The sequence below is a fragment of the Amphiura filiformis genome, chromosome 7 (assembly GCF_039555335.1).
Source record: "Amphiura filiformis chromosome 7, Afil_fr2py, whole genome shotgun sequence".
NCBI lineage: Eukaryota > Metazoa > Echinodermata > Ophiuroidea > Amphilepidida > Amphiuridae > Amphiura > Amphiura filiformis.
Genome location: NC_092634.1, coordinates 11,689,625 through 11,714,714, shown reverse-complemented (window position 1 = coordinate 11,714,714; position 25,090 = coordinate 11,689,625). Strand labels below are relative to the sequence as shown.

At 36.2% G+C, this 25,090-nt stretch overlaps 1 protein-coding gene across 5 annotated transcripts in view; it reads left to right on the top strand.

Moving 5' to 3' along the window:
* Positions 1–24,689, top strand: part of LOC140156748 (protein kinase C iota type-like) — a 135,428-nt gene extending 110,739 nt beyond the window's left edge. For 4 of the 5 annotated variants that reach the window (XM_072179699.1, XM_072179698.1, XM_072179702.1 and 1 more), the window contains 11 exons: positions 7,421–7,502; positions 8,767–8,849; positions 10,184–10,339; positions 13,610–13,872; positions 14,662–14,798; positions 15,476–15,649; positions 18,179–18,304; positions 19,632–19,711; positions 20,845–20,934; positions 21,564–21,679; positions 22,814–24,689. In XM_072179699.1, coding sequence (XP_072035800.1) covers positions 7,421–7,502; positions 8,767–8,849; positions 10,184–10,339; positions 13,610–13,872; positions 14,662–14,798; positions 15,476–15,649; positions 18,179–18,304; positions 19,632–19,711; positions 20,845–20,934; positions 21,564–21,679; positions 22,814–22,901 — 1,395 coding nt within the window. In that variant the 3' untranslated portion in view covers positions 22,902–24,689. The remainder of the gene's footprint in view (positions 1–7,420; positions 7,503–8,766; positions 8,850–10,183; positions 10,340–13,609; positions 13,873–14,661; positions 14,799–15,475; positions 15,650–18,178; positions 18,305–19,631; positions 19,712–20,844; positions 20,935–21,563; positions 21,680–22,813) is intronic. The other variant, XM_072179700.1, reaches the window with a different exon arrangement.
* Positions 24,690–25,090: the final 401 nt, after the last annotated feature.

The following is a 25,090-nucleotide window of genomic DNA, read 5'->3' as shown; positions in this document are numbered from 1 at the left end:
TCTCAGGTTCATTATCAATGTTGCCTGCTCCGTTAGTGAAGCTGATGCTGCACGGGCTATTCCAGTTGAAATCCATACGCCCCCTATGGAAGACATGATCTTAATCTCCCACACAGGGGGTGTAGATTTCAAATGGAGTCACATCATTCAGGTAACCCCATTTGAAATTCACACTTCATGTGTGGAAGATTAAAGATCATGTCTTCAATAGTGGGTGTATGGATTTCAACTGGAATAGCCCAATTTTGTTCCACCGGAATCTGTTTAAGTACAGTACTGAAAAGTTATGTGTATATAAAGACACCTTAGGTGTGGCCGTAATTATATTGCTAACACCTTGTTGATCAAATGCAAAGCAATTAAAAAGATATACCTATTTTGATCGCTGTGATTTTCGAAGGTGTTAACCCATTTCACAGCTAGATAATCTTTGTTATGCACTCCATTCCTGTGTAGCCAAAAACACTTTTAATTTTAATCAGTCAGGAACGGACTAAGCAGTATAATATTGCCAATCAATTCCATATTTCTTGCAAAAATTTGTACAAATACAAAGAAATTCATGTATTCAAAATCCAAATATTGAGGGTAGTATATGTTATGTTAACTGCTTTGTTAACCTATTCTTAAATATATACATTTTGTAATTCATTACTCTCTCTCTTCCTCTGTCTCTTTCTCTTCCTCCATCGCAGTCATCTATCCGTAGCTCACTCACCCCTCCTCGCTCTTCTCTCTCTCAAGTCAAGTTTCACCCTTTGTTTTATTCTGTTTTCTCTCTTTTGTCTGTCTGTTCTTCTCTCAGTTTATCCTCATTTCCTTTCTCTTTATCTGTCTACCTTTCTCTCTCTGTTTCTTTCACTCTCTGTCTCACTCTTTTTTTCTCATCCTAAGATGCTTTCAACATCACCATTTATACAGGGCTAAATATGGCTATTTGTGCTTGTTTGATTTCTATAGTCATCTCATTTATGGGTCATAAGAGAGATGACTTTCTTTATTCACTCTTTCATCTTTCTGAATTTCATTAAGCATGTCATGTTAGAAGTGCCAAACAGTCTCATTCAATGTATGTTAATGTTGCATAGCAAAAGTGATGAAATTTGACAGAAGTAATCTTTCACACAATCTACATATATTTTGTCTTTTTGTGGTGATATTAAGCTTTGAAATCGGTCAGTTATCCTATATATATGTCTAATAATTAGTTACAATCGTTTGCTTATTAATGGGCTATTCCAGTTGAAATACATAAATCCCCTATGGAAGACATTACACAAGGAGTATGAAAATCAAATTGAGTTGCCTGATGATGGATGACTGGATTTCTACTGGAATAGTCCAATTCCAGTTTAGTTTAAAGTTACAGCCAAAGAGATAATAACCCAAACCTTTCTTCTGAGCAACAAAATTTACTCTGGAGAATCGGTTAAAAAAATTGTCTCAATTTAGAAATCAAATTACGCCAAAATCTTGCAGTTCATTTAACATGCATGTAGGCTAATCAGGATTAGTATGCCTTGTCAGGTGATTAACCTGGTTTTGTCTCATTTACGTTAGCAAATCTTTGTAATAAACTATTGATGTATTAAGATGGAGCTTGGCAGATGCTAGTTGTCTGTGCATGCCCTATTTAATCAAGAAATGGACTTGTAAACAACTGACAGGATTCCATTTGAGATATTTTAAAGGCTATTTGGATGGTAAAGTAGAGCTAGAGATTTATAGAATTAGAGTGATTTCTTGTGCAGAATTTTGCCCATGTCTCTGAAGTCTGTCAGGTCATTGCCTCAACAGAAATAGAAGAAAGTGTGGAAAACACTTTTCATCTTCTTACAATGAGTCAAAAACTTATATTCAGCTCGCTTGTTTACAACCTCATGCCTCAACAACTCCTAAACAACAACCTCTTAGTTGAACTCAGTCCTCAACTTTAACTAAACCTTTAGGCCTAACACACCCTTGTTGCAATCTAAAGCTTTCCCTTATCTTTTAAATAACATATTTCAAGGTTTAATAAAATAATCCTATGACGTCGGCCATATAATGCAGCTAAGAACAGGGAACATGTTTTCCAATCTTTAACTAAATTCGTTAATCCTGAACTGTGACTTCTTCAGTGATATCCCTGGGTTAACTTTGTAGGCAAGTACATTGGGCTGACATCCTGATATCGGTGGCTTGTCAAGATAAAATTGAAGAAAGGGAAAAGGCAAACTCAAGCAATTCAAGTGAACAATATTTTGGTCAGACTTTTGGTTAGTCCAGACTAAGAAAGGAAATTCATAGTCTAAACTGTCTGTGCTGAAGTTACAGCAGCTATCATATTAAATTTTGGGCTTGTATTCTACCACATGGCAACTGTTAATGTTGCCATATTTCACTTGACAAAAGAAGACAGGAAGTGAGGAATAGACAAGTGGTCATGTATACTTATAGTCTGGCCAGCCACCTTGCAACCCTTAAATAATTATCATTATGCCACGGGACCCAAAAGGTATGCATACCTAGACCGGCCTATATTGCAACACAACGACAACCTTCCATTATCAGTCGATCATTGTTGGGAACGTATAATCTTTATTCACTTGCTGTCTTCCCCCAAGTCAAGATAAGTTCTTGACCTTCGACTTGAAAGGGTCATTGGAATTGAAGTTTGAACTCATCAAGGCTGATTTGATAACGATTACCCATGGAATGATTTCGCCATACCGGTATGTCTACTTTACAATGCTACTTGAAGGTCATTGCTAGTATTCTGTTGGCTGTGACTTGCAACTCATTGTGTAGCTGGATACAGATTTGAGTGAGCTGAAAACCGCAAAAGACATTATCATGGCTATGATAGCTAGCCCACTGGTTATGGTGGATCTTCCTTGTTTCTGCTGTACTTTGCCAACATTGGATAACTTGTGAATCATAATTGACTAATGAATATACAGAGTTTTGGAGATAGCAATATCATGGACTATATTCTTGTAAACTTCCTACGCATGATCATCCGGTATGATTTCTGCCGCTATTGTATTGTTGTATCTCTCTAAAATTCTTAGGCGAACATTGGTGAGATATATTGGTTGTGCTTGATGATGACAATGCTGCATCATGCATGACTGCATCGTGTTGAATTGGCAATGTTTTCTTGGAGGAATATGAAGCCACACTTGCCAACTGCATTGTAAGCATGCTTAGAATTTGTAATAGATAGTTATATTCTTCAAATTCAATTTGTAATTCAATTGTGAGTTTTTTTGTCGAGAATTTGCATGCAACTTAGCTGAATAAAAAATATTGAAACTCGATGGAGGGTGTTGTTGAAAGGTCTTTGCCCTGTGAGGAGATGGAAAAACATCATTATTGCCATGGAAACTAACAGTTATGCATTGATTAAGCTAAATCTGAACATAGCAAGCTCTTCTATTTATATAAAGACGAAAGGATTTTGAACAAATCTTATTAGTTTGTAAATGCTAAAAGCATGTATGCCAAGCTCGTCATTAAACTGAAATCTTATGTGTCACGTTGTATTAAACAGATTATAAAAGCATGTAATCTTACTGCATGTTTCTACTAGGGCAAGGTTGCTGGGTGATTCGGTTTAATTTGGAGAGTTTCTTGATGAATAGAAATGGATCAGTTCGGAGTATTGTAGTGTCAGCAACCGTTAGATCATATGGTGTAACACCAGGTATTTATTTCTGCCTATAGAAACACAACAGTGTAATGGTTGCTGGGTGTTGCACTTCATTTGTGTACCGGTACATTTATGTATCCGATTCGTGACCTTAAGGCAGCTTGGGGTTAGGCTAACATTTTGAGTACTTCCACCTCAACCCTCATTTTAAGCATCAATAGAAACATACTAATTGTTGGTGAATCAGATTGTGGGTTGCCTGGCAATGCCGAGTAATAATATTGAGTGAACAGTAGAAACACATCTAGTTTAGAAACGACTAATCTTGGTTTCATTCGACATGTAACACTGTAACAGCCCTTTCCTAATTTGAGTTCAGTATTTGTAGCTTCAAACGATAATCATGTTCCTTTGCGTTATTATGTAAGCTTACATGTACTCTTAATCATAGGTTTACAAACAGGTAATCATAGTTTGTCTCAACACATGAATGTCATGCTTTCCTATTTAAGTCCCATATCTGGTTGGTTAAAGGAAGGAAGGAAGGAAACCATCATTACCCATGTGCTAATGCTGTTAATTAACAGATCAATTAGTATCTCCTGTGTTAACGACATGAATGCCATGGTCGCCACCTGTCTATACCACCACTCCATAACAGATGGCCCTGTAGCAAAGTTAAAGACCTTTTCAGTCTTGAACATTTTATATTCCCATGAAGATAAAGCAAATTTAACATTGATATTTACATTTACTGCAAATTCCTCTATTTAGGAAACAAACTTTCTCAGCAGCCTAATTTTGAATGAAATTCCTTTTGTTCGAGAATGCACTCTCTTGCAGATCAAAGAAATGAAAAATGTGTGTAACATTTATTTTAATTGAATTAAAAAAAATTCATTTATAACTTCAAGTCCTTTAATATGCTATTGTCTTCCCAAAAGCAATCTATCTATCAAACATCATTTCAAGTCTTGGTTTTCCAAACTAAAAATCAGAAGGTACAAAATTGAAAGAAATTATATTTCAGTCCAGGGCGTAGATTTCGTCTTGGTTTGCAAGAATCAAAATCCATCATAGTCACTGCACTTACTGTATGATACAATGAGAGAAGTTGATTCTCGCAACCGAATCTTACGAGAATCATTACAAGAATTGATTCTGTGATTCTCGTAGAAATCTAGGTCCTGCTCACTCATGAATGTTTTTCCAACATAGTGTAAAGGACATAGACTCGCCACTAAAAGCATGTCTGTGTTGAAATGCATGAAATTAAGGTGCTGTCTTGTGCTAGTAGCAAGGTGTTTTTAACCTGCTCAAGACTGCCATCATGGTGGACCTGTAGTATCATACATCACTGATACATTTCAGTTTCAAGATGAAAAGCACCCATTTCAGACCAAAATGCATCGGATTCAATTGGATTCCATTTCAAGAAATTAACTATTCCAGTTGAAATCCATACACCCCCTATGGATGACATAACCTTAATCTTCCACACAGTGAGTGTGAATTTCAAATAATGTTACCTGAATGGGTGACTCCATTTGATATCTACATCCCCTGTGTGTGAGATTTAAGGTCATGTCTTCCATAGGGGGTGTATGGATTTCAACTGGAATAGCCCTATGTGCTAGCTAGCATATTGGGATTATTGTTGCTCTGTGTTTCGCTGGCTGGCTGGCTGGCTGGCTGGCCATCATATCATGAGAAGACCCTGAAGCAAAGCACATTTGAACTTCACCAGTTTCTCTCTATTTACAATCCTACACAGAATCAGGTTTCTTAAGTGCGGAAAGTGTTTGAAATTAAGTTAAAAGTTGCAGGTGGCTATTGGAGAACACGGTTTGGAAGAGAGATTGAGAAAACTTGGTGGTTTTTGTATCATTGAAGTGGATGCATTATTATGAACCAGTCAAGGTTTTAAGTTAATTGAATTTTAGAAGCACTATTGTGAAGGTTTCAGATTTTTGAACTTAGAATTAAAGCCTTCTCCAGCTGTCATAGCGTTGTCTGGCAATGACGTAACCAGCATAGTCTCTGTCACAGACTGGTTGAGTTCACCAACTTGCGAGAATTAGAAAAAGTGGCTTGATTTGTGGAAGAGTTGCTGAAAATGCTAGTGGCACCGTTGGATGTAAAAATACTTCTAAAGCATGCCTGGGAAAGCATGTTTACTTGCTTTGGCTGCGAGAGGAATATTTCCTCTGGGTCATGTTCCATTTTTCCATTTCGTGATAAATAAATGTGGTCAACATCAACAAAGATATACATTAGGTGCAATTTTGTCATATATCCTCCATGCTAGCTGACCTCAATGTCTATATCGTGAGCAAATTTGAGGGGGAACAAAATTGAACACTTATGCGTAAGGATTTGTGCTAGTGTAAGAACCCCGAGGTGGTGTACACATCAAATACTGAGAAGTGCTGTGCACCTGAACTGGGTCTGTTTGACGATGGAAAATTGATAGGCACTCTGGGCTACAAAACCCTCAAACCTCGTTTAACCGATACTATGCGATGATGCTATCTCAAGATGTGAGAAGAGTTTTTCTCTCCAAGGAAGAATGTAATCATATTTTTGATTAATCAATACGGATAATAGAGCGGTATATGATGAAAATATATCATATTTTATTTTGTAAGCTTCTTGCTTACTTTGCTTTGTATGTTAAGTTGCCGAAGTGCTTGCTAGTTCTGATGATTGGATGGAGTGATGTGCGCTGTCGTGCAGAATTGTTATATTCTCCCTCTCCAGATTACTTTCTGTCAGTTTAATATTGGTGCCTTCGAATTGAATCTTCTGAGATATAACCTTATATACATGGCTGTCATTTCAATATTCAAATCCTTGTGCAGTACCAAGAGGGAGATTATCACTAGGGTCATATTGAATTGCTTCCCGTCCTGTCCTACATCAACGAGGCGACGGTGGGCATCAAAAATTATCTGTAAGGGAATACAACACATAGAGACTGTAGTCTGTGAGATCTATTCCATTTAAGTTGAATCTCTTAACGGAGTGTTTTGTTCTTTCTTCGTTTATTAATGCTCTGCATGCTAGCCATGCGCTTCAACGGAAAAAGTTCAAGTTTTGAAATATTTTCTCAAAATATCAAGAGCTATCTTAAGAACGACTGAACCAATACTAGGCTTGTTTGTACTCATTCTAATGCATTTTTCATGCTGATTCCAAATATGGTCATGAAAATTTACATTTCTGAAAATTTTGAATTTTCAGATTTTTTTTAAACATGTCGTCTGCAGTCGACACCCGCGTGAAGAGAATTAAGTTGAGATAGAATAAGTTCAACTTTGACCTCATTTGTATGCACATGGATCCATCCCTCTGGACATCCATTGCAAGTTCTTTTCAGGAGTGATGATGTCTTTTGAACGCTTGTCTGTTGCAAGATAGCATGACTGCATGTGACAATGATATGATGACTTGTATTGTAACGGTGAATTTCCTTAGGTTGTAATCATGTGAGTTTTAGTTGTCTGTGTGCACCTGCCATTGGAGGTAATGATAATCATATAGACACACTTATTGTGTTGTGATTTATTTAAGACTTACTTATGGTAACAATAAGGATGGACTTCTGTAGTGATATACATGTAAGCAATTTTAGGTATATTCACGGCTAGTTGCTCACAGGAGGAATATATTTTGTTTCAATATTTTTCACTTCTAAATGAAATTTTGATAGTGGACAAGTAAAGAAATCACATGAATTATCCAAACTATGACTGATGTTTTGGTAAATGTTTTGTCTCTTTACAGAGCAACACATCTCTCCAAGAGGAGGTTATGCGAAGTGGTTCCGCTGGTTCTCTACCGACAGAGGCAGTACACCATAAAAGAAGTAAGTGCTGGGAATCTTGCAGTTAACTTGCAGAATTTAGTTATTTTGATCTTAAAACTAGAACATAATTTTTGAACAGGAATTTGATTTGGTAGCAGATAGCATGAGAGTGTATAACACACAGAATGGGCTACTCCAGCCGAAATCCACACTACCCCCTGTAGAAGATTTTGGAAACATCTTCCACAGAGGGAGTATGTTTTTCAAATGTAATTGGTCAGGGTAAATCATTTTGAAACCCGTACTCCCCCTGTATTATGGCTTTACGTATATCTTCCACAGCTGGAGTGAGTATTCAAAATGGAAGTTACCCAATTGTCTTTTCTATTCAAAACTTATGCTCCCTCAAAACTTAGACTTTAGCTAAATCTTCCACATGGGTAGTATGGATTTTAAGTGGAATAGCCCAATGAATGGAGGCCACTCAAAGCTATGTGCCTTTCGCTGATTGCATGGCTCCTCCATATTGCAAGAAATTGCAATGAATTTGCAAATGAAAAGCCTTGATCTGGTAACATACATGAATGGGAATTGATCCAGACATATCACATAGTTTAAAGTTACATAGTTCTTCCTTTTATGTCTATATTCCAATTCAAGGCTCTCGTTGCATATTGCGGAAACGTACAATGGACGAATATATCTATGAGGGGTAACACAAGGGTATTGTGAGGTCATTGTACTGTTAATGTGCTATATAGTAGTTCAGATTTTAGTTCAATCACATAAGTTTAAGGTTGTTACATAATGACAAAGGGTAGCTCAATCAGTATGACATTTGACCCTGGCTTACCCCCACACTGTTTACAGGTATGCAATTTTACTTGTTTGAAAAAATTTGATCTGACTGCAAATTCTTCTGTTAAACATTTATATTTACTCTTGATTGTCCTAAGTTACCAAAACAAAACCTTCAGCAGCTGATCCTGGCTGTGAAGGTTATTATAGATGTAAGTTGGTTGGGGTAATGTGTTCTGAGCTGTATCTGTATTGTAAAAGGACAACTATCTCAGATTACACTATGGACCACAACAGCCTCATTCCAGTGGCATAGTTCAATAACCTTAATTGAACAATCAAAGTGCAAAATTTGACCTCAAGTTGCAGAATATGAGTTTTTGTACTCAAATTTTCAAAGGTCATTCAATGAATGTATAAATGTATTGGAGTTAAAGAACTATGCCCTGATAGATGAGCATGTTGTGGATCCTAGTGTTATAGAAAACAAATATTATAAATTTATTGTATGTGTTATTATTTTCAGGTAAAAGTGGGAGTCCAAGACCAAAGCGGAAACATAGAGATAATACTCTGCTTACTCAGTATGGCGATGGAGAAGGCAAAGAGGTAAGTACTTGTCTGTCACACCTCCTCTTTTGCATAAAAAGTACAGGAAATTTTTCCTCAGAATTTTTGAGATAATGGCAAATAAGTACTGTTATACTTGTTTTATGCTTTATTATTCCCATCAAATGTATTACCTTTCGTCGCTGTACAGGAAAAACGCCTCTGTGAATTTGACCTTTGGAATCAAACCTATGTGTAAACTTTAAACCTCCCATGTGAAAAATAGGATTTAGTATCAAAACTTTGCAACTAAATATCTTAATGCATCATAGATATTCTGGTGCAATTTTTGGCTTCAGCAAAGTCTGATTTATAAAATACATGCCTTAGTTTGAACCAATTTGGATTCAGAGTAAGCATGGATGTTTTGTCATTAGATCGTAATTTGCACATAGGCTTCTGAAAGTGGGCCCACTTTTACATACAATGTATTGATTTCAAAGATCAAAATGCTCAAAGGAGGCTATATTCCTTCCCAGTGACCACTGCTTTGTAAATTGACTTGTCTATCCAAGCCAAACCAATGGCTTTATTTGCTTATATTTATTTGAATTAACTTCCTATTATTGAACTTCAAAGAAATCTACTAATTCATCTGAAAAATTAAACCATACTTCTTACTTTTATCCCTCAATCAAGACCATCTACTAATAAAATAACTGTAATTTAGTACTAATATGCTACTTTGAATATATTAACAATTGGTTAATCTTTGATGATACATCGTACACTTTTGGCGCAGGTTTAAGATCCATTACATAATTGTTCTAAAAATTGCTCGACAGTCACTCAAGTGGCCCTGGGGCAGGTAATGTTTGATTGAAAATGCATGCCCAATGCATGATGTGCCACAAGCTGAGTTATTAACATATTCGGTCACGATCAAAACTTTTTCTTTTCAACCCCATGAGAACTACCTGCCGATTGGCCAAAAAGAAGTTTTCATTATCAGTTGGACCAATCAGCAACATTGTTATTAATAATTTCACCACACAAAAAAATTGGGGTGAATTATTTACAAAGCTCCATTCTGATTGGTGATTAAAGTGAAGATATCATGTAATTGACCAATCAAGGCAATGTTAGATCTTGAATAATATCTTCTTCTGCGATTATGTAAAATTACACTTGGTGTCAAAAGAGTAGGATGTATCTAAGGGATATTTATATGAAATCAATACTAATATATTTGTTATAAAGTCTATAAAAATTGCACAATTGGGTAAAAATTGTACTGCACTTTTGTGGATTTCTCATTTACCATGATCACTTCACTTAATTGTACTCTTACGATATTTTTGCACTATCTACGCACTCTTTTACAATCGGTGAAGGATGATGATGGTGGCATGGAAAACATGTTTGTTAATGCGGCGTTCCACGATAGCTTGCGGGATAGTTTGCGGGATAACCCCCGCATCGCAAGCGATTTCGATGATGGCAGCGGTAGGGAGAGTTTTAATAGTAACAAGGAGTTCCCATACTCGATGGTAAGAATGTGTGCTGTTAGATGGAGTGATGTGAGCCTTGTGTTTCATGTACTCATTGTCAGCAGTTTAGTGTAGAGTGGAAATAGAGGAAATCATTTACATACTAGTAATGTGAGCCTTATGTCTTTTGTACACAAGTTTCCTTATGAGATCACCTATGAGTATCAAAATATGCAAATTGAAAACTATCATCATCAGCATTTGCCTCAAAAACACTGTATTTCGGTAGAACATTGTCACATGCTCGCTTTTCATCCCCAAACTGGCAAAATTATTTAATGAGAAAAAGTATGAATTAGCATGTTTATCCTCAGCTCGTTCTAAATTTTTGGCAATTTTTCAAAAGGGTGATTAAAACTGTGTCAGTTTCTGCTGCTGACAAGGATGTGAGAGTGTTTTTTAATGTGTGCATTTGCAATACACCCACTCAACCATCATAACACGCTAAATTAAAGGTGTGTTGCCATATTCTGTTTTCTATCTTACATTGAGGTCTACCATTAAAACAATCTGTTTCAAAGTTTTTAGTTGCATTGTTTTTAGTTTTTAGTTGCGGTTTTGATATGAGAAGTAAAAATATGTGTAATAATGCCCCCATCAGGTAGTATATTCTTCCGGTGGTTACCACATTTGACCATGATTTCGTATGTCCACACCATCTAAACTAAACATATTTCGGGCATTAAATTTGACTGGGGTATGAGAAAAATATGAGTTTTTGTTCTCACTTTTGATGAAGAAAAATGGAGGATGTAGCTGTCAAACTGGTTGTGCACCTTTAATTCAATTATTATTTATTATGCAATTATTATGTACTTATAGCTGATTAAAATCCTCCGGATTCACAGCTTACGTCACAGGTAGCTAGACCTTTAGAAAAAAACCTCAAAGTTCCAAAAACACACACTTTGTAGTAGCTCTTGACTTTCTACATGTGGGAAGAAGATAAGTGGCAAAACATATTGCTATATTTAATTCATGTTTGAATAGTAATCTCCGCTTGAAAACACTTGTGTTATTACCGTTCACTCTTCACATCATAGAAACATATTATACAACATGGTGTTACATAGTCATTTTTGTGTGTGGGAAAAAGAATCTCCTCTATGACACATGCAAAATTCATAAGCTGGTTACATATTGGCTGGCATTGAGTACCATGTTCTTGATTTGGCAGTTAATTGATCAATGAATTTGAAATGTTACTTTCTATATATTGCTGAAGTGAATATTTAATTGTTTGCGGAGTGCAGTTATGATCGAACTAAATCTCGAAATTATTAAAGTTTGATATATTAATTAACTATCTGAAAACAAGTGCAGTGGGGTTTTATGTTTTATATAATTTGTGTTATAGTTTTTTTCACACCAGATTTTTTGGTGTATTTTTTAACCCCATGAGAACTACCTGCCGATTGGCCAAAAAGAAGTTTTCATTATCAGTTGGACCAATCAGCAACATTGTAAGAATAATTTCACCACGCAAAAAAAATTGGGGTGAATTATTTGCAAAGCTCCATTCTGATTGGTGATTAAAGTGAAGATATCATGTAATTGACCAATCAGAGGCAATGTTAGATAGGCAGGTAGTGCTCAGGGGTTAAACTAGATTAGTCCTTGCATGACGACTAATAGACCAGTGCATTGTGTGTTATTCATCTGTGTTAATCCATTCTGTGTTTGTAACATATCGGGGCTTTCCACATGGTTCAAGTGGATCCAGATAGACCAATGTAGATCAATGTGAATTTATATGGTCCATTTTTGTCCAGATCAATCCAAATTTATCATTTATCAAAATTTTCATGATTTTTAAAGTTCTGAATTTTTGTTTTGTTCAGCATTTTGTTTTGTTTGCAGCTTCAACAAGCTATGCATTCAACCATACAAGTCCAAATATATTTGCAGGATTTTGAATTCAAGATTTGATTACCACAAAGCATGACAAAAATAAACTCTTTGGATTTGGATAGTTAATCTAGATCGAGACCAATCTGGATTCAAAATAATCATGTAGATAGCCTCATCACTAACCTTTCATTCTATACTTTGATCAGTACTAGTATCTTTGTTAAAGGCTTAAGTCTTTGTTAAAGGCTTAATGAAGAATCACACCATTTATTCAATTTGTTTAAATTTTTGGCTGAAAAACAAAGAGTCTTGACTGATACTGTGCAAGATTCAATTGACCTTTTCCGTAAATCCCATAAGCCTTTGCAAGTACACCTGAGATGTTGTCATTAAATGTCACGCAGATCTGCGCCGATGCGCACATCGTTTAGCGAACATCATTACTGCACATTGCAAGTCGGTGTTACGTCAAATGATAACTTGTCGGGTGTACTCGCAAAGGCTTATGGGATTTACCAAAAAGGTCAATCTATTCTAAGTGATATTGATATCAACATGGAAAATGTCTATTCTAAGTGATATTGATATCAACATGGAAATGAACTGTCAAGAATTCTGTTTCTTGGGTACTGATCACACTATCTGCACTATATGCTGTGGCATTGCATCATCAGTATTAGTTGTGTAGTGTGGTGTCTCTGCTTGTCTCATAGAAATGATTTGCCTCTTTAAAAGATTATTAAAAGCTTTCCACTCATAAGACTATATTTCTCCATGGCTTTATTCTTTTTCTTAACATTTTGTTGCTATGGTACATTTTTGCCACAAAACAATGTGGTTAAAAGTTGCCACTGTTGACAAGAAGTTGATCAAAGGCAAGACCTTTTTGGTAATCCCCACAATTCCTTGCACTTGATGCGACCATCACCACTGTGCATGTTGAAGTGTGCAGTAACGATGTATGCATCCGTGTGCGGTTACATTCGGCTTTCAGGAATTACCAAAAGGTTGAATATGGTCTTTTTTCTTGTACCTCCACACATTCATGACAGGCAAACAGTTCACCAATCCATGTGTGGTAGAGATAGACTCTACATCCACCATATTTCCATTGCACAAATCCATCAAGTTCATTCATCTATCATTAGGCATAACAAAACATATCAATTGATTTGGAATTATTTCAAAATGCCCTTTGACCTTAACACTAACCCTAATCCTAAAGCAATTGTGCTCTAGTTTTTTGCTACAATATTTTTTTTTTAATTTAGCATATTTTGTACCTAAAATATGGCGGAGATCTTTACTCATGTCCTTCCATTGGCATACAATAATTCCAGTAAGATATTCCTGACTTGTACCAAAATCAAACCTCATTATATCAGTTGATTAATGTAATTTTGTTTTTTGAATCTCCAGGCTACAAATGACTCCAATGAGCCATCCATCGGTCTGCCTGATTTTGAGATGATACGTGTGATTGGACGCGGTAGCTATGCCAAAGTATTACTGGTTGAGTTGAAGGCTACGCGTCGTGTTTACGCAATGAAGGTCATCAAGAAGGAACTTGTAACTGATGATGAAGATATAGACTGGGTGCAAACAGAGAAGCATGTATTTGAGACGGCTTCCAATCATCCATTCCTTGTGGGTCTACACTCCTGCTTCCAAACGCCTAGCAGGTAGGTAACTAATAGTGATAAGAGGGCGCTGTTTTGGGGCATGTAACTTATGATAAATATAGAGAGTACAGTTTTGGGAAGGTCAGTATGAAGCTAGGGGGTAGTGTGTCTCCTGATCATTAAGGGTAATATTTTGACTTCCTGTCAGAAATTGGCATCCGCAAAGTTTTCTGTGTAAAATTCAGAAAAATGTTTGAAACTTACGATTAGACACCCCAGGATTTTTGTAATGCAACATTGAAATTGACTGAATTTTACACACAAACCCTATGGGAGTGTGCTTTGCGACAGATGATTTCCAACCAGAAGTTAACATATTACCCACAATACCTAGGGACATGACAAGCAGATAGTATGACACCTGACATATAAAGATTTTAAAGTTGGAATAATATACATTTGAGAAATATTAGTTATAAATTTTATCAACATTTAAAGACAAATCAAGAAAAAAATCTGAATTATGCAGATTTTATATCCATAAAGTCTGTGCATAAAATTGTTCTCCAAGGTTAAGCATTTTTTGCTAATTTTATGCCTGATGATCAAATGTACAATTGAATATGACAAAGGTAATCTTGTATGTTTGAACTTGCCTTGTAATCACAGTTTTGTACGTCATCGGGATTTGTTTGCTTTCTATTTTGATGTTATTGACATGTAGGTCATGCGATAAGCTGCACACCTACATGTTGCTAAGTACTTGAGGAGCTGAGTTGAAGTTCATTTACACAAATTAATGGGACACTGAATATAAAATTGTATTTTTTTTCTTTCTTTCCTGAACAGGTTGTTCTTTGTGATAGAATTTGTAAGCGGAGGAGATCTCATGTTTCATATGCAGCGGCAACGCAGACTACCAGAGGAACATGCCAGATTCTATTCTGCTGAAATTAGTCTTGCCCTTAACTTCCTACATGAAAAAGGTATGCAAACAAGCAAACAGACAAACAAACAGGAAATGATGGTGAATCATTGTACACTTGACCATGTGGTGAAGTTTAAAGCTTAATAAGAATGGAAGGTCAGGTGCACTGACATGATATAAATTGTTGAGAGAGAAATATCACAACTGATGAGAATTCACCTTTTTGGTAATTCCCAAGATCTTTTGCAAAGAAACCAAAGACTATGTCATCGTTGAAGTGCAGATCGTCATTGTGCATGTTGACTTGTCCAGCACAGTTGTGATGAGTGTATCGAAGATGATGTAGTCCTCGTTTCGTGGAAAGAATTTTTATAGTAATTTTTGGAATTACAGAAATGGTTTAGTGTATATACCTGTGCTGGATCATCTTTGCTGTAGTGTTTACTAAGTGGAGTTAGTGACGTTAGTGTCAAAATCATTGGGGACCACTTCAAATCACACATATTCACTTAAAAGCATTGGAGTACACAGGCAGGAATTTATCAATCTTGCAAAATAGCTGCCTTAATGCATTGATATTACTAACTGCACTAAGCCAAAATAATAGTCATAATTATTCTGATGACCCAACAAAACCAAGTTAAACTCCATTCGAAATCATTGCTTCCAATTTTCAGTCAATTTTTCATAACATATGTACTTATTCCTACAAATGTGCTGTTCTTAACTCAACAGGTATAGTTTATCGAGATTTGAAGTTGGACAATGTTTTACTTGACTCAGAAGGCCATATCAAATTAACAGATTATGGCATGTGTAAAGAAGGCCTACGACCAGGCGATACTACCAGTACTTTCTGTGGCACACCTAACTACATAGCGCCAGAGATTCTCAGAGGGGAGGATTACGGTAAGTGGAACTGCTAATGTGATTGTAATTTGCAGAAAAATGTGATGTAATAGGATGTTACAGAAATTATACTTACTCCCTTAAAGATGACTGGAAGAGAGATATTTGCTTGCACACATTTAAAAAGAAAATTGACATATTTAATTACAAGAAGAGTTTTTTAAGTTTTTGCCATGGTGTAGGCTGCTAGTACCAAAGAAACAGTATACTTTAATGAGTCAACAAAATTCAATCTTTATGTGGGTGCTTGAATAATTTCTGTATCATTCCATTGCATGATCCTATAAGTATTGTAGCCATGGCAACAAACCATGTGCCCTTGTGTGTCATAATCCATCAAACAACCAAACATATTGTAAAATGTATCATAGCTGATGAAATATGGCATGTTGGAGAACTCAGGAACAGCAGAACATGCCTGGGAAAATGTGGAATCTAAGAAGTTCTTTCCATGTCAATTTCGGTTGAAAATGAATACAAAAGAAAGTTTTGGATATTGCTACTTTTGTGGGAAATTTGGCTTATTCTCCCTGAAAAATAAGCAATATTTTTAAATAGTGTTCGTAAATTTGTCTTCTGCATGACATACTGTTGTATCTCAAAAGGCTGCCTTGTGTGATTTTTATTGTCACTATTGTATTTTGTATTGTTATTTTATATTTCAGCATGTTTCTTTCTTTCATGAATGGACATGAGGTTGCGTGATAATACCTCAATATTAATAAGTTAACTATACAGTGTTATCTAATTAGATGACAAATAAAAAAAAAGTCACAAAAGGCAGCCTTTTGAGGTACGATAGTATGCGTAGCAGACGACAAATATTGTTTTGAAGTTGCAAGAATATAGAAATATTAGAATATAGCAGTGAGAGTAGCAATCCAGGCTTCTTTTGTAGTCAATGTTCAACACACCATTATGAGTGTGACTGTCACACTTGAAGTAGAGAGTATACAATAATGGCTACCAAAGCAGTGGAGGCTTCATCCGCACACATCAACGACCACTGGGCGCCCTCTGGAGTGTCTGGTTGTCACGTTGCAGTCACTATCACACCTTCGGTGGTTTGTTATATGCTCACCAAGGTGTGTTAGTGATGACAGTGTGACAGCTGAATATCAACATGGATACGATATGACAGGGATGCATCTCTGGAGGGAAGGACAGACTGGCCTGGATAGTCTACTTCAACATGGATCAACGCACACAAGCCATTGGAGCAGAGCAGTGTTCAACATTGCATGAGTTGGATATTTTGATAAAAAAGCTTTATTTTTACCGAATATTGAATGTATTGTACAGTATTTATCTGTGGGTGGAATGATTGGGCCTCTCCCTGAACTCCAAAAATGTGGTACATCCACTACCATGTAAAGCATTTTCCACCCTGATGTGGCAGTTAAGTCAGTGCGCATTTCATTGGGTGCAGCTATAAATCGCTAGTGTTCTCTCAAAGCGCTTGGATACACATGCACACGCTTAAAGATGCATCATAGATGCGCGTGCAGAACAGCTGCCTCAACGCTTTGGCGTCACTGCCACATCAGGGTGGAAAATGCTAAAGATGTTGTACCTCATTTGTGGAGCAGAACTCTGGAAATTGTGTTTGTGAAATTAAATTGTGTGTGTAAAATCCTATGAATGAGCCAGAGAGTTTTAATTACCATATGTGACATGATCAAGGGGGATGAGTCACATGTCGACCCTGGTCGAAAATGAGTTTCACATATTTTAATAAAGAATACATGTAGAGCTTTCAGAAACAGAAAACCCCATGTTGATATGACTTTTCTTTGCAAAGTTATGTCAATTTATCAATCGCTGAAAACAATATAAAATAGAAGAATGTGAAAACTTTCTTTGCCAATATCTCAAATTCAATATTAACGACATCCGACTCATTTCCCTTGATCATGTCACATATATGTGACATGATCAAGGGAATGAGTCGGATGTCGACCCTGGTCGAAAATGAGTTTTACATTTGTTTCTACAGAGGTCATTTACAGCTTTCTGAAACTGAAAACCCCATGTTGATACGACTTTTATTTGCAAAGTTACATCAATTTGTTAATCACTGAAAACAATATATAACAAAAGAATTTTAACACTTTCTTTGCCAATATCTCAATACCAATATTAGCGATATCCGACTCATTTCCCTTGATCGTGTCACATATATTATTCTTAATTATGAATGTCTTGTGTTTATATGCAGGCTTCATTTCAGGCTTGTAGAACTTGTTCATGTCTATCACTATGGACCACAATGGCCTCATCCCAATGGTATAGTTCAATGACCTCAATTAAACAATCATATTGCAAAATTTGACCTCAAGGTGCAGATTATGAGTTTTTGTACCTAAATTGTCAAAGGTCATTCAATGAATGTACAAATGTATAGGGGTTAAAGAACTGTGCCTTGATAGATGAGCATGTTGTGGATCCTAGTGTATGCTAAACTTTCAAAAAAGACATATATTTGAGCCGTTGCTTATCCTGTATGTTGTATTTCTATTCTGATTTCAGATTACAGCGTGGATTGGTGGGCATTAGGAGTACTCATGTTTGAGATGTTGGCTGGTAGATCACCATTTGATATCGTAGGCAGCGCAGAAAACCCAGACCAAAATACAGAAGATTATCTATTCCAAGGTAAGATGTAGATGCATTTGATTAATCTGTATCCCCCGCAAAAAAAAAAATCGGATTAGAGTTTTGGCAGACTATATTCTGCAATTACACTGAAGTTTGTAACAATATAGTATATTCACAAAGAAATGTAGGTTAATTTTTGCAAAATGCTGTTCTTTTTCTTTCCTTTTTTTATCTCAATGTTTTTATTTGAAACTGACATTGAATATACATAGCTGTACACACACGGAAAGTGAACTTTAAAGGAAAAGTTAATTATTGACTGATCCAGCTTTTATAAACTTCCACATTTAACATTCAAAATATTTAGTAAATGAACCCAAGCATATGGTTTGCAATGAAATCTACACCCCATTATACAACATTGTCACATCTCTAAATTGTAGCTCCAACATTGATTGAGAAGAACATGAAACTTTAAAAAATGTTCCACTTTATACAGTGATAAACACAAGGGGTTGCCATGTAATATTGTGACTTGCCAACATGTCTGGAAATTTTGAATTTTCATTCCTCAGAATATTAGGTTTGAAGTAATATTTTCTACAGACTTTGTTTCCCATTCCTTAGAATATTAGATTTTTAGTAAACATAGTGATATGCCAACATTTGTACAAACTTTACTTTTCATTCCTCAGAATATTGGATTTTTAGTAACGTTGTGACTTGCCATAATTTCTTCTGTCAGTAATGCAATACATATCACCCTAAATCACATGAGAGGAAATGAGAGGAGGAAATGAGAGGAAGTCATAATAGGACCAAAAATAAACTTTCCCGTTTCGCCGAAAGAAAAGAGGCTTGAAATTGATTTTGAAATATGATGTTGCTGACTCAGCACAGGAGTCTCTCCCTTGTGTATAATGTTAGTGGATGTGTCTGTCCCTTATGTACAAAGTGAATTGGATGTGACCGACCACATTGTGTCATAACAGTCATACTACAGTGAATCATTGTATTAAACAGGTATCTTGCATCTATCATGGTAATGACAGCCACTATGGACCACAATGGCCTCATCTCAATGGCATAGTTCAATAACCTCAATCAAACAATCATAGTGCAAAATTTGACCTCAAGTTGCAGAGTACGAGTTTTTGTACCCAAATTGTCGAAGGTCATTCAATGACTGTACAAATGTATTGGAGTTGAAGAACCGTGCCCTGATAGATGAGCATGTTGTGGATCCTAGTGTCAGCAGGTCGAACAAATTGGTCATACTTACCTGCAATGATGATGATGCACTTTTGATGAATTGAAATAATTTGTGAAAATTTATATTTTTAGCTAATTATTTGTTTTTCTCTTGATTTGTTTGCTTTTTCAGTGATTCTTGAGAAGCCTATACGTATACCACGTTCCTTGTCTGTTAGGTCAGCTTCCGTACTAAAAGGTTTTCTAAATAAGGTAAGAAACAAAAGTCTGTTTATGAAATGTTTAAAATTAAGGGAGGATGGTCCGATTTCATTACAAGCTATTTCAACTTTGGTTGAATGACCTTGACCCCCACTTCCCAACTGTGGTGTTTCAATCCATGCAGGCAAATTTGAACACCATATAGAATACTGTGTCAATAATAAGTGGGTTAACCCCACAGCAGCTGTAGGGTGTATCCCATTATGCTTTGCTGTACCATAATAGAACTGTATGTGCCATAGAAAATGTACACAAAATCCTTGAATTCAACTTTAATTACTCCTTTAAATCAAGGGTGCTTAGACTTTTGTTTGAAAAAATATATGACTTCTAGTATTGTGAAACTAATTACCCATAGCTCTCAATATCTAAGCGGCTCTTACATATTTTTTGTATACAGTTGCTCTGGTGCAAACAGATACACTGCAATACATGATAGGATATTCCCTTAGCCTATGTGGGTAAATCCACTTTAGACACATTTTGGCTAACAAAATCCAAGCAAAATGTTTTTCGGCCCTAGATTTTAACAGGGTCAATGAGAAAAATGGGCTTTAAGTTTTTTGAAAGTAGAAACTGAGTAATGGATTCTTTGAAGAATGTTTTATAATGCCATTGGGCTATTCCAGTTCGCCCCCTATGGAAGACATGAGCTTTATCTTCCACACAAGGAGTGTGAATTAGTAATACTCAAAAGTATTATTAAAAAGACTTACGTTGAAAATGATGTCACTTGACAACGATGGTCCTCATGAATAATTAATAGCAGAAAAATGATAGATACTGCCACTACAATATATAGCCTATTGCTATCAAAATTTATGCTTCAATGTATGACGTCACTGTCCTCGGATTGATGTGATAAGACTCCGGTCCATTGCACTACATGCTCTTCGATAGTCCGTGACCATACGCTACTTTTGCCACCTTATGATTTGAGAGCCCCTGTTGTCATAGTTGTGCTTATTTTCATCATGACATCTATGGGTGTCATGTGGGCCGTAAATGTAGCCAATGACATTGTCAAACTGTTATGGCCTTCAATCTTAAATCAAATCCTGCCAAAAAGGAGAAATTATTTGTTTTTGTAATGCAGAAGTTTTATTTTGTATTTTTTTTTTCAGAATCCAGCAGAGCGATTAGGATGTCATCCTCAGACAGGGTTTGGCGACATCACAGGGCACCCATTCTTCAAGACAGTTGATTGGGAAAGGGTAAGTTATAATGCCTTATAAACAAAGTAAAGGTGACAAACACATGCTGGAGTGCCCATCTCTCTTTAGAAACGATTGGACCAGACTCCTTCATGAATCTGGGTGGGGGAGGCAATAGGGTGAAGAGCCTTGCCTAAGTGCACAACACATTGATGCGGCAAGGATTTTTTCCCAAAAAGGCCTAAAACTGTTGGTGTTTTGGGGGGAAAATCCATATCTTCAATACGAATGGTCAAAATTTTCAATTGATCGTCAGCTTTTCATCCCAGCTACATACACTTTAACACCATATCATTAGATTTATAAAGTTTAATTCGAGGACTGTTAAATATCAAATATCAATTTTAATCATTTGCCATAAAATGTGTATTATAACACAAATTTCAAAAAATGAAAATTATATTTGATATCAGAAGGACATTCTCCGTATTCAGAATGCAATTTGATATCTCTGATGTGCTCTCATGTCCCACAAACAATACTCTCCAAACGTTGCTACCAGAGCCCTTAATACTTCTCCAAAATATAAGCTTCCCTTGGTCACTCAGTGTGAGCTCTCATTGAAGTATAAGGTACAGGAATTCAACTTGCAATTATTCATGGCTATTGTTCTTATTTGTTCATTTTAGATGGAGAGTCGTCAAGTGACACCACCATACAAGCCTCATTTACAAGGAGAACGAGATTTAGAACATTTTGATCCTCAGTTTACCAATGAACCAGTACAGTTGACACCCGATGACCCGTAAGTGATGATTAATATGGTATCATAGTATATTCAGAAATTCAATTGAATGAACACTATATGAAGAACACCTGAGTTCTCGCAACTCAATCATGACACACACAAGGAGGTTATGGGATGCAGTAGATGTGTGGAATTACTTGCATGTATAACCCTAACTTACTGGAGGTTTTATGGCAGAGGGGAAGAAAGAAAGAATTTGGAAGAGAAATGTTTTTCTCGGGTGCTGTTTGGAACCCATGACCCTTGAGTGCTAGACACACAAACAGCTATAACGCACCATGGGGTACCTTGGCTGGCCACACTATCCGTGCCCACATGTGCTTTTGCATGATGATGTAATTACATCATGTGGGATACCTGCTCTCACAGTTGCTTGGTTCTGTAGTCTTTCAGTCCTGTTATGGCCTGATATTGTGTTTATTCAATTGAAATTTTGTGGATAGTCTGTTGCTAGCCATAAAAGAAATGTTTGTCTTTTGTATCTGCAACCAGTGGGATGGATGTCAGAGTTTAATCAATATATAAATCCTTTGCACTTATGATTGTGTGCACCCTGTTGCAAGAACAAGGTTAAGGGTGCCATGCATCATGTTCACAGAATGAAGTAACAATATTTTGTGACCTGATTCAATTAGCCAATCAGGATACTACATCACAAGCTACAGGGTCAAAAAAGTGCGAAGGAACTCTGATGAAAAGTATAATACTTAGTCACCCAGCAATTTGTCTAGCAATTACTGTGACTGCTAGCATGATACACCATTAATTATGTCAAGTCTCATTGGAAATATGAATGGATGTGGCCTTCAGTCAAGTTAACTCAATCAGCAGTTCCCTGAAATATGTGTGATGTACATGTTCGAATCATCACAGCTCTCTTATTAAAAAATAAGCTGGTTTGAAATTCTTAAACAAAATAACTGCTGATTGTCATTATTAACCTATGTGGAACTTGGAATCCTGATCCTGTCTGTGTTAGTTTACAACATAGATTGTCTGAAGTATGCGCTCCTCTACCGCAATTCTCTGAAATTTGTTACTTGCTTTATGGGGTGACCATGGTAACCATCATTAATGTCAAGTAACTGTCTTTTAACATAATTGCGTTTATTTCTTCTTCTTTCTCTACAGGCGGGCAATAAGCGCCATTGACCAAACCGAATTTGATGGTTTTGAGTATATCAACCCTCTGTTAATGTCAGGAGAAGAGTGTGTTTGAGACTACCTACTTCCCAACATTCTGGTCTTCATCTGTGTCTAGTCTTTCTCGTAGTCTGTGGAGCAAGCAACTTATTACTAACCCCATATATCTACATAGTATACCTAAGAGTTCAAAAGCATTAACACTGTATGTGTGTGCACAATGTTACTTTGATACTGTGGGCATTTTTCACTGTGACTAACTATTCACACATTGGTGTAATATTTGTCATTAGCCAGCAGAGAAGATGTCTTACACTTCCCATAATGCATTGCTCCCATTTCTGTACTGATTTGCTATCTAGTGCTACATTGGTTGATAGTGACGAAATGTACCTTAATGAACAGAGCACATCCAGATCTTGTAAATTGTGTTTATTGCAAGACTATCGACCCATGTTTAGCCAGTGTATTCATTACATGAAAACAAATGGAACCTGTACAAAGTTACTTGGTATCATTTGATGAAATGAGGTGATGCATCATGTTGCAAAAGATTCTGGGAAGGGTACAATATCTTCTCTTACTAGCCAGTATTACAAGATGTGATTGTGCTGGAATTGCCAATGAGAATGCACAAATTCATGTTGGTATTTATTTATTGTCATGTTACACAAGCACAATATACCATATTTTCCATTCTTGAAAATGCTTTCTACCCAAATTGAAGTAGCATTTTGGGGAATGAAAAAATGGTCCAAAATGTGGAAGAATTGGTAGTGAGTATAACAGTGTGTCTTTTAATATATGTGAAAGAAGTTAGCCATGAGAGTGTTTTTAAGGTCAGTTTATTAATTCTGCACATCTAAGGACAAAATTTAGGTCACAAAACTATCAAACCTTTTTGACAGTATTACCCTGTACATTACACTGATGCGCACACACAATTTTTACCAGATTACTGCGCAGTTCTAATGTGCAGTAACAATATGTGCATCTATTGCAAAGGATTTGGGAAATTGTTGTGAAGATTTATTACAGGTGTTTTAAAAAGAGGTTAAAGGTCAGTAAGATTCAAATCTTCCATGATTAAATCAGCCAATCAGGGCCTTCCTCTCATATGTCCACACTTGTCATGTATGTTGTGAATAGCCTGCTGGAGTATTGTGACTGGGATGCCAATATTGTTGGAAGTATTCATATGGTGTACAAACTATTTAACTCATTTGAAAAATGAATTTACAAAATTGCAAAGTACTTGCTGAATTAATAAAAAAAAGCTATGCAGTCATTCAGACAGTTTTAAAGTGTCATTATAGTGTGTTCGTTTTGGAATATTCCAAAGTTTTCCTATGTATGTAAGTATGTGTACTGTATTTAAGATTCAACATTGTATTAGATCATATATTGTATAATACATGGTGGCTATGAAGCAAAACATTTATAGAAACAGAGGGAAGAAGTGAATGGGATGGTATTCTATGGCATTCATATACCATGTGAGAGCAGCAAATTTGAGATATTGTCCTCATGTTGTACGCCAGAAGCACAACTAAATAGAGTGCTCCAGGAGCAAGAGCCCTAATGCGCACACAGCATTCTCTTGCACTCCTTGAGCACAATAACGTCTCCAATTTGCAAACGTTGCATGATGTGGCAAAAATCTGAATTTTTATCAGCTCCCCTAGAATTTGCCATATATTCCACATTGCAAGCTGTTATGGTATATTAGGGGAGGCTTACAAAGATCTAGGTTCGTGCTCTGCAAACATGGGCATTAAGCAGCATCTAGGGATCAAGAAAAGTGAAGTGTTGGACCAAAATATTAAATTTCAGGTGATTTTGTAAGATTGTCAAATTAAGGGTACAGATGTGAAGTATATGAAAACATGTTGATGTAATTATAGGACTGGTTATATCATTCAGAATTTGAAAGGACAGGTGCAAAAATGTGCTCAGAATTGTGTGAGAAGTATGTAGAAACATTTTATTTATATAGTATGCCTAATGCAATCTATTCTTTCATTTTGTGAATAGATTAGTGTAGCCCATGCCTTGTTAATGTGTACATCTATTCCATATATATCGTCATTAGGCAGGGAAAACCTCCTATGTGTCATTGGCCCCTGAACATGTTTAAAGCATAACCTTTTATGTAATTGGTTGATAGTTTTATTTTATACATGTTCAGGGGCCACAAACACATATGGGGATTTTCCTGCCCAATGACATGGATCTTGTCTGTTGCCTTAAAACTGAGCATTTTGA